The sequence below is a fragment of the Salvelinus alpinus genome, chromosome 11 (genome assembly GCF_045679555.1).
Source record: "Salvelinus alpinus chromosome 11, SLU_Salpinus.1, whole genome shotgun sequence".
Classification (NCBI taxonomy): Eukaryota; Metazoa; Chordata; class Actinopteri; order Salmoniformes; family Salmonidae; genus Salvelinus; species Salvelinus alpinus.
This window is the reverse complement of record NC_092096.1, coordinates 59,989,110-59,999,447: the sequence shown is the minus strand read 5'-3', so window position 1 is coordinate 59,999,447 and position 10,338 is coordinate 59,989,110. Positions and strand designations below refer to the sequence as shown.

The 10,338-nt window shown below is 43.6% G+C and overlaps 1 protein-coding gene across 2 annotated transcripts; it reads right to left on the bottom strand.

Annotated features, from left to right (window-relative positions):
- Positions 1–963: 963 nt before the first annotated feature.
- LOC139534575 (myb/SANT-like DNA-binding domain-containing protein 1) lies at positions 964–3,760 on the bottom strand. 2 transcript variants are annotated; one of them, XM_071333811.1, is made up of 3 exons: positions 3,284–3,760; positions 2,727–3,014; positions 964–2,115 (listed from the first exon to the last, which is right to left on the bottom strand). In XM_071333811.1, the coding sequence occupies exons 1-3, from the start codon at positions 3,541–3,543 to the stop codon at positions 1,815–1,817; spliced, it is 849 nt and encodes a 282-aa protein (XP_071189912.1). In that variant the 5' UTR covers positions 3,544–3,760; the 3' UTR covers positions 964–1,814. The 2 variants fall into 2 exon arrangements, with proteins under 2 accessions (XP_071189912.1, XP_071189913.1); XM_071333812.1 differs by having other exon boundaries at positions 3,290–3,749.
- Between the last annotated feature and the right edge of the window lie 6,578 nt (positions 3,761–10,338).

Sequence of the window (10,338 nt, the reverse complement as noted above, 5' to 3'; positions counted from 1 at the left end):
TGTTACTGTCAGACCGGGTGTTGTATGTGGAGGATGAGGGCTACAGTAGATATCTCAGATAGGGGGGAGTGAGGCCTAAGAGGGTTTTATAAATAAGCATCAATCAGTGGGTCTTGCGACGGGTATACAGAGCTGACCAGTTTACAGAAGAGTATAGAGTGCAGTAATGTGTCCTATAAGGAGCATTGATTGCAAATCTAATGGCCGAATGGTAAAGAATATCTAGCCGCTCGAGAGCACCCTTACCTGCCAATCTATAAATGACGTCTCCGTAATCTAGCATGGGTAGGATGGTCATCTGAATAAGGGTTAGTTTGGCAGCTGGGGTTAAAGAGGAGCGATTACAATAGAGGAAACCAAGTCTAGATTTAACTTTAGCCTGCAGCTTTGATATGTGCTGAGAGAAGGACCGTGTATCGTCTAGCCATACTCCCAAATACTTGTATCAGGTGACTATCTCAAGCTCTAAACCCTCAGAGGTAGTAATCACACCTGTGGGGAAAGGGGCATTGTTCTTACCAAACCACATGACATTTGTGGGAGGGGCCAGCTGAGCTATGTTTTTGATGTAAACTGAGAAAAGTGTGGGGCCTAGGATTGAGCCTTGGGGTACACCCTTGGTGACAGGCAGTGGCTGAGACAGCAGATGCTCTGACTTTATCAAGGCAAAGGGAGGCTACTTTGAAGAATCTAAAATCTAAAATATATTTTGATTTGTTTAACACTTTTTTTGGTAGAAAATAATCAAAATTAAGAAAAAACCTTGAATGAGCAGGTGTGTGCAGACTTTTGACTGGTACTGTATGTTACCATTTAATATGATGTGTTATTGTATGGAGATCATATTACATGACAGTACACACAAAGTGTGAATGCTGACTTTATGTCGGCTACATTATGACAATATTTAGGATGAAAGGGAGACAAGATTGTAACAGGAATAGTTGAAAGACAGACAAAAAATGACAACAGAACATATGTTTTTATTTCAGTCATACATTTCAAACAAGTAGGCTATGCTAGTTGGAAGATACATACACCATAGCAGGACACACATTGGAAAATAAGTGATACAACACCAAATGCCCATGCCTTTTGTCATTAAGATATAGAATTTGTGGACAAACGTTGTCTTTTGTGAATTAGCACAGTATTTTCCTAGCTTGTAGATATCTCTCAAATCGGTCAATGAATGGTGGAACGTGTCTTAAAGCAGCCTCAGCCATACACCTCTGAACCCTCACCCCTGACCTCTCATTCTCGCACAGCAACCACTAGATGGCCATGCTAGAAAGGACGAAACCGGCCTCTCAGCACTGATGAGCAAGTTGCTTTTTTCCTCTCTCTGCCAGTGAGCATTCAGGTCAGGGGTAAGGTTAGGGTGAGATTGACATTATTTACTCTCAATCAGTTGTTAAAAAGTGCCATACACCAGATGAAGCATAGCCATATTATAGCATATAACACATAGCCATATTATAGCATATAACACATAGCCATGTAGCATATAACACATAGCCATGTAGCATATGGCATTTATTTTCTAGCATAGCCATATAGTGAGCACCACAGGGACGCAATTTCGATATAGCTACGACTTTTCGTAGCAGGTTTGGAGAACTTACGCAGCAGGTTAGGAGAATTAATGTAGCAGGTTAGGAGAATTAGGTTAAGGTTAGGGAAAGGGTTAGGGTTTAGGGTCAGCAGAAATGCTCACCTAACCTGCTACGAAAAGTCCCTTGTATCGAAGTGCCGTGTTTTTAGGGAGTCCTGACCACCACCACCACCCTCCTTGACCCCTCACTCTGGACCCTTCATCCCTGGCCTGGCTCTTTGACCCCAGGCTGGGCAGCAGCACCCCAGGCTGGCGTGGGGGCCGTCAGTGGCTGGATCATCTTCTCCAGCAGGTTCATCATGCGCTCCTGGAGCTGCAGGCTCTGCACCTGGAGGAAGTTCTGCTGGTGCATGACGCGGCGCACCTCGCGGCACGTCTCCTCCACTGCCCGGCTCACCTTTCGCTGCTCCTGCAGCATGGCCTCCATCACCTTCAGCTTCCGCCGCTTCAGAGACAGGTGCTGGTGCACCTTCTTCCTCTTGGCCGGCGCCGGGTGGGAACTGGACAGAAAGCGGTTTTGTTAGTCAAAGCAATGGTAATGACATAATTTATAGAGAGAGTTATACAAGCATTCAAGAGTTCTGTATGTAGGGCCCTTTTCGATCAAACTTGGTAAAGCGGTTTCTGGGATAAGCCGAGAACTACAAAATAATGTGAAATTAAAGTAAACTTGCTGTATGCTAATTACTCTCATGCTGATTAACTATCATCACAATACACTGTGATGTGTATCACTTAGAGAGCCTTGTGGAGACAATCAGTCCGTCCCAATGACAATAGACGACCCCTCCCGGCAAGGGTGGGCAGTTTAGCTCAATACCTCAGCACCCCCGCCCCTCTCTCTCTCTCTGTCTCTCTCTGTCTCTCTGTCTCTCTGTCTCTCTCTCTCTCTCTCTCTCTCTCTCTCTCTCTCTCTCTCTCTCTCTCTCTCTCTCTCTCTCTCTCTCTCTCTCTCTCTCTCTCTCTCTCTCTCTCTCTCTCTCTCTCTCTCTCTCTCTCTCTCTCTCTCTCTCTCTCTCTCTCTCTCTCAGGAGGTGTCGTCTTTTTCTCTCTCTCTCTTTCTATCTCTCCGTTTCCTCATTTGAAGCCCAATATGTAAACATGGCCTTACTCAGGACAGGGAAGTCCAGAGTGCAGGCTGCCAGAGCTCTCCCATCCATCCAGGTCCTCCCTCATCTCCATCTCGTCCGAGGAGCCTGTGTACTCCGGAAGGAAGCCCGTGGGGAGGCCTTCTGCATGGGACATCGAGGCCTCTGTGGAGGTGGAGGGGCCAGGAGACTGGAGCTCAAACGGGTTCATAGTCCCATTATCGTCAGTCTTGGTGAGGAGCTTCTCTATTGCTTTGTAGTACGGCCAGTCGGGTGTCCCACCGCTCCCATTGGTTGTGCACTTCATTTTCCTGTCAAATAAGGAGTCAAGGATGGTATATATTGGTTTGGGTAAAGTAGGGGACATAAGAAGTCTGGGTTTCTAAGTATCATAGCAGACCGTATTGAGTTCTAGTTATGCAGGATGCTCTGACACCTGTGGAGTTACATTCCAACGTAGCCTACCTCAGTTCTTTCTGGATATTAAAGTGCGTTCATACAATACAAGATTTTTGTGGATTTATGTTGCCACCTTTTTCAACTCCCCCCCCCCAATAAATAATTAAAAGCTATTTCTTACACTTGCCTGTACTGGAAAGACATGTTGGTGATTTTCATCTTTATCTCCTCCCGATGGCGTTGTTCTCCAGTGAGCTCGAAGAACCTCTGTGCCATCTTCTCGTAGATCTTGGCGTTCCTCTTACATTTCTTCAGCTCGGCGACATTCTGTTCCCATACATACAGAAGCCCCTTCATCTCTGCATCGGTCCAGTTTCGGGCCCTTCTGTGCTTCTCGCTGTGGCCCGGAATGAGGTAACTAAAACTCTCCTCGGCAGCCATTTTGAAAGCCCTCTCAAAAGCACTCTCTTCCTGTTTTGGTTTTGTAAACAAAAATAGGCCCCAAAAACGGTTTAGTTTGAAAGCCCTTCTCTGCTGTTTAGCATTATTTCTTATGCTGTCAGTGGAATGTGGTTGCAAACAGTCACACACCGCTCTGCCTGTGCTGTGCCCTTCCCCCGAGCTTAGCTGAAAGAGGACTCAAAATGGGGCCTAGGGCAGGAGAGGGATCCGGTTAAAAGCTTTTAAATGGAGGAAATCGTCACTGTGATGTCAAGTTGCCCTAGCAACTAGGAGGAGGCCCCTCTTTCTCCCTCCCTCCCCCTCTCTTAACCACTCCCTCTCTTTCACTTCCTCTCTCTCGCTCTCTTGCTCCAATGCCACAACAAAAAGCTTTTAGCTGAAAGGCAATGTGGTATACCAGAGATTACAGGAAAAACAGATTTGAAATATGAGCCTTGGGGGAGGGAGGGAGTAGAGCAAGAGAGCAGGTGTCATTTGTTTCCTTGGCAACAGGCCTTTGGACTGGGCAGGCTGCCAAGATGTTACTGCATTTAAATGCTTTTAATAACAGACAGGGACTGGCTTTTTGCAGTCAAAGTGGTGCAAACAGTAGTATATTACTCTTCACCTGAGGAAAATACACCTACATTTGTTATCAAAAGCAACATACTTTGGCAGTGTGTGGATACTATTCTCAATGCACAATTAAATTATATGCAAATGATATGAAAGTGCAGGGGAAACAATTGTATTGAAATGGATATGTATGGGGAGTTGTAGAGTACATTCAGGGGGGGAGTCAGTGTATTCTAATCATCCAAGACAATGGTAGTCCTGTCGGTAGGTCAGCTTATGCGTGGACAATTGAACACCCTCCCCCACCCACACCACAATATGGACCTTGGCCTGCAAGGGTGAGCTCAGCATGTTATCTCTCTCTCAATTCAATTCAATGGAATTTATTGGCATGGGAAACATATGTTTACATTGCCAAAGCAATTGAAATAGATAATAAATGTAAGTGAAATAAACAATTACAAATGAACAGTAAGCATTACTCTCCAAAAAGTTTCAAAAGAATAGAGACATTTCAAGTGTTGCAACAATGTGCAAAAGGGCAAATAACTCAACATAAATATAGTTTGTATTTACAGTGATGTTTGTGCTTCACTGGTTCACCGTTTTTGTGACGACAGATCACAAATCTTGCTGCTGTGATGGCACACTGTGGTATTTCACCTAATAGATATGGGAGTTTATGAAAATCTGATTTGTATTCAAATTCTTTGTGGGTCTGTGTAATCTGAGGAAAATACGTGTCTCTAATATGGTCATATATTTGGCAGGAGGTTAGGAAGTGCAGCTAATTATCCAGCTCATTTTGTGGGCAGTGTGCACATAGCCTGTCTTCTCTTGAGAGCTAGGTCTGCCTACGGCGGCCTCTCTCAATAGCAAGGCTAAGGGAAAGGGAAAGGGGGATACCTAGTCAGTTGTACAACTGAATGCATTCAACTGAAATGTGTCTTCCGCATTTAACACAACCCCTCTGAATCAAAGAGGCAACCATAATCAACATCCACGTCTTCGACTCCCAGGGAACAATGAGTTAACTGCCTTGTCTAGGGGCAGAACGACAGATGTTTACCTTGTCAGCTCGGGGATTCGATCCAGCAAACTTTCAGTGTGCTCACTGAGTCTGTGTATAGTCAGAGTTCTCCTTCATTTGGGGTCAGTCACAGTGGTCAGGTATTCTGCCACTGTGTACTCTCTGTTTAGGGCCAAACAGCATTCCAGTTTGCTTAGTTTTTTGGTTAATTCTTTCCAACGTGTCAAGTAATTATCTTTTTGTTTTCTCATGATTTGTTTGGGTCTAATTTTCTTTCTGTCCTGGGGCTCTGTGGGGTTTGTGTTTGTGAACAGAACCCCAGGACCAGCTTGCTGAGGGGAATCTTCTCTAGGTTAATCTCTCTGTAAGTGATGGCTTTGTTATAGAAGGTTTGGAAATTGCTTCCTTTTAGGTGGTTGTAGAATTTAACGGCTCTTTTCTGGATTTTGATCATTGGGTATCGTCCTAATTCTGCTCTGCATGCATTATTTGGTGTTTTACGTTAGATACAGAGGATGTTTTTGCAGAATTCTGCATGTCCCATTTTGTGAATTATTGGTTGGTAAGCAGAACCCAGACATCAAAGGGTTCTATAACTGTTTCAAGTATTTTTAGCCAGATCCTAATTGGGATGTTGAATTCTCTCTCTCTCTGTCTCTCTGTCTCTCTCTCTCTCTCTCTCTCTCTCTCTCTCTCTCTTTCTCTCTTTCTCTCTTTCTCTCTCCCTCAATTCATTTCTAAGGGGCTTTATGGGAAACATGTTCACCTTGCCCAAGCAAGTGAAATAAACAATCAATTAAAGTGAGAAGAAATACATTTAACATCAACAAAAAACCGAGAGAAAGGGAGGGAGAGACATTGTAAATACCACCAATATTGATCTGTTTATTTACTGGATCTTCCCCCACTATTAGTACTACAACTATTTTCACATTGCTAAAACACTCATAATGTAACACTTGAAATGCTTATCTTTTTTCAACCTTTTTGAGTGCAATGTTTACTGTTAATTTCTAATAGTTTTTGGGTTGATGTTAGTTTTAGCAATGTGAAAATAGTTGTAGTACTAATAGTGGGGGAAGATCCAGTAAATAAACAGATCAATATTGGTGGTATTTACAATGTCTCTCCCTCCCTTTCTCTCTCTCTCTCTCTTTCTCTCAAGTTCACTCTCTCTCTCTCGCGGATTAAAACTTCTTTAGAAAAACAGCCCTAATGTTGGAAACAAACGTCATTATGTTGTCATCCAGAGTCACATGTATTTATTTCCCGAGCTATAGCACACAATATTATACATACAGGAGGTTTTTGGTCTGAGTTTGGTCTGCTTTGCTTTTTCCTTTCTGTCATGGAAAAAATATTGCGATACCGGTATCGCCCCGGGCCTACAAAACAGAGTGCACTGATGGATACGAGCCATTATACTGTAGTCAATGGCAGGTTTCAATACTAGTTTCCATTATACTGTCGTCAATGGCAGGTTTCAATACTAGTTTCCATTATACTGTAGTCAATGGCAGGTTTCAATACTAGTTTCCATTATACTGTCGTCAATGGCAGGTTTCAATACTAGTTTCCATTATACTGTCGTCAATGGCAGGTTTCAATACTAGTTTCCATTATACTGTCGTCAATGGCAGGTTTCAATACTAGTTTCCATTATACTGTAGTCAATGGCAGGTTTCAATACTAGTTTCCATTATACTGTAGTCAATGGCAGGTTTCAATACTAGTTTCCATTATACTGTAGTCAATGGCAGTTTTCAATACTAGTTTCCATTATACTGTAGTCAATGGCAGGTTTCAATACTAGTTTCCATTATACTGTAGTCAATGGCAGGTTTCAATACTAGTTTCCATAAAACACTCTAGAGACAACATGGACGTAATAGTGTCTGTTCGGATAGCCTGCTGAGATCTCCAACAGGAGTACATAGTACATCCTTTTCTCACCTTGGAGTTTGCTTTTAAAGACGGCTACATGTGAAAACACCCCCAACCAATCCTCAAATTTCCAAGAAGGGGCCTCATTGAAGTCGAAAGAGATTATATTGCCACTAATAGACGGATCCATCTGTGACTTACCATCACTTTGTCTTTATTAGTGACACTTTCTGTCACTGTGTCTTTACCCTATATTGCCCTTATTAGACCTCCTGGTCCATCTGCTCCATAGAAACTGACAGTCGTTTAATCATGCCATAACACTGGCAGCTTCTCACAATCCATCACTGCTGTCACTTACCTATAGAAAACATCCATTATTGAAATGGACAGAGAACTAGAGGTTTATGTTAGAGCACTTACCAGACACTGTTACACAAAGCAACTTACAATAAATTGAATACATACATTTTTTGTAAGTGTTCCCTGTGGGAGTTTGAACCCATGATCGTTGCTAAGTCACGCATGACCACAAAACACTACATATTGATGTGTTTTCATGTCTGTCCTGAGGTGGCTAAAGATGGCAGAAGAACAAACCTTGCTTCAAATGTATTTCTAGTTCTATACTTAACAAAAATATAAACGCAACATGTAAAGTGTTGGTCCCATGTTTCATGAGCTGAAATAAAATATACCAAAAATGTTCTATACGCACAAAAAGCTTATTTCTCTCAAATTTTGTGCACAATTTTTTTTACATCCTTGTTAGTGAGCATTTCTCCTTTGCCAAGATAATCCATCCACCTGACAGGTGTGGCATATCAAGAAGCTGACAGGAACAGGTGCACCTTGTGCTGTGGACAATAAAAGGCCACTCTAAAATGTGCAGTTTTGTCACACAAAACAATGCCACAGATGTCTCAAGTTTTGAGAGAGCGTGCAATTGGCATGCTGACTGCAGGAATGTCCGCCAGAAAATGGAATGTTAATTTCTCTACCTTAAGTCTCCTCCAATGTCGATTTAAAGAATTTGGCAGTATGTCCAATCGGACTCACAACCACAGACCACATGTAACTACGCCAGCCCAGGACCTCCACGTCCGGCTTCTTCACCTGCGGGATCGTCTGAGACTAGCCACCCGGACAGCAGATGAAACTGAGGAGTATTTCTGTCTTTAATAACGCCCTTTTGTGAGGAAAACATAATTCTGATTAGCTGGGCCTGGCTCCCCAGTGGGTGGGCTTATGCCCTCCCGTGCCCATCCATGGCTGCGCCTCTGCCCAGTCATGGGAAATCCATAGATTAGGGCCTAATGAATTTATTTCAATTGACTGATTTCCTTAAATGAGCTGTAACTCAGTAAAATAGTTGAAATTGTTGCATGTTGCGTTTATATTTTTGTTCATTATACATAATTAAATAATTTGTATAATATCAAACTTGGATAATGTTTCAAGAGACCCCTTTTGACATTGTAAGGATTATGCCTGTAGTAGCTTGGTGGTGCCAGGGCCATGTTCTCACTTCATTCGTCAAATTAACCCTGTACAAGAATCAAATAATGTGTTGTTATCTAAAAAAGGGAACTCCAAGACTTCCAACAATGGCAAGCCTCATAGAGTCCTTATGAATTTGGAGCCTATTCCAACCATAGCCATTTCACAGACACAGACTATGTTAATCTACTTATACCTCTTGACCGTCTGCATATCCGCAAATGTATTCAAGCAGCTCGAGCCTGTCAAATAGATCAAAACCTAATCAGAAATTGGACTTAATTGGCCAGAAATTGCACTTTGTGGCACAAAAGCCCTCTCATAACCGCACAGTGATATATAGCAACTGACTGGTAGTCTACAAAGACTGCCAAATGCTAGTAGGTGTGTTGGCTACTGTGCTACACATCTGCCTAGCAACTAAAAGAAGAGCAGAAATTCAACAGTCATTGTTTAATCTAATAGGCTACTCACGCTACTATATATGGCTTTTCTCATTCTTTAAAGTGGACATAATCCAGACAACTAATCCAGTGCATAGACTAATCTAGAGATGAACTGTCCCTCGTGGTTTCGCATGGTTAGACTGAACCAATAGACTGTAACTAATCTGGAGAAGAACCTAATGGAATTACTGTATTCTTTGTATTAAAAAAAAATTATAAATGAGAAAACAATGGGGGGGGGGGGGGAGAATTACTGTATTCTGAAAGGCACTTTCCATCAGGCAAATCAGGAATATTTTTTGGTTGCCTGAAAATGGTCACTTGCCCAAACACGTTTACACACAGAAATGCCATAAATTCTCCATCTTTCACTTTAACAATGGTGATGTCACGTTCCTGACCTGTTTTCTCTTGTTTTGTATGTCTTTATTGGTCAGGGCGTGAGTGTTGGGTGGGTAGTCTATGTTTTGTATTTCTATGTTGGGTTTTGTGTTCGGCCTGGTATGATTCTCAATTAGAGACAGGTGTGTATCGTTTGTCTCTGATTGAGAGTCATACTAAGGCAGCCAGGGTTTCACTGGGGTTTTGTGGGTGTTTGTTCCTGTGTCAGTGTTTGGGCCACACAGGACGGTTGAAGGTTAGTCACGTTTGTTGTTTTGTAGTTTTGTAGTGTCTTGTTTGCTGTTTTCATTAAAAGTATGATTAATCACCAATCCGCATCTTGGTCCGATCCATGCTCCTCCTCGTCTGAGGAGGAGAACAACAATGACTGCCGTTACAGAAACACCCACCACAACAGGACCAAGCGGATTGGAGCCGGAGGAAAGGAACTAAAGCAATGGAGAGAAGAGGAATGGAGTTGGGAACAAATATTCAACGGAGAAGGACCCTGGGCTAAGGTTGGTGTGAATCGCCGCTCGCGGGAGGAGAAGAAGGCAGCCACAGCCCAGGAGCGGTGGATTGAGGAGGCAGCACGTATGAGAGGCTGGAAGCCCGAGAAGCTCACCCAAAAATTTCTTGGGGGGGGGGCTAAAGGGGAGTGTGGCGAAGCCGGGTTGGATACCTGAGCCAACTCCCCGGGCTTGCCGTGGAGTAAGAGGGCGTCGTACTGGTCAGACACCGTGTTATGCGGTAAAGCGCACGGTGTCCCCAGTACGCGTGCTTAGCCCAGTGCGGGCTATTCCACCTTGCCGCACTGGGAGGGCTAGGTTGGGCATCGAGCCGAGTGCCATGAAGCCGGCCCAACGTATCTGGTCTCCAGTACGTCTCCTCGGGCCGGCGTACATGGCACCAGCCTTACAGGTGGTGTCCCCGGTTCGCCTGCATAGCCCAGTGCGGGCTATTCCACCTCGCCGCACT

Bases quoted from the DNA above. Each gene is read 5' to 3' on its own strand.
- LOC139534575 (XM_071333811.1), bottom strand. From the start codon at position 3,543: ATGGCTGCCGAGGAGAGTTTTAGTTACCTCATTCCGGGCCACAGCGAG. The intron at 3,015-3,283 runs GTAAGAAATAGC...CTTATTTGACAG, and splicing joins TCTTTCCAGTACAGGCAAGT to GAAAATGAAGTGCACAACCA. The intron at 2,116-2,726 runs GTAAGGCCATGT...CTTTCTGTCCAG, and splicing joins TCTGGACTTCCCTGTCCTGA to TTCCCACCCGGCGCCGGCCA.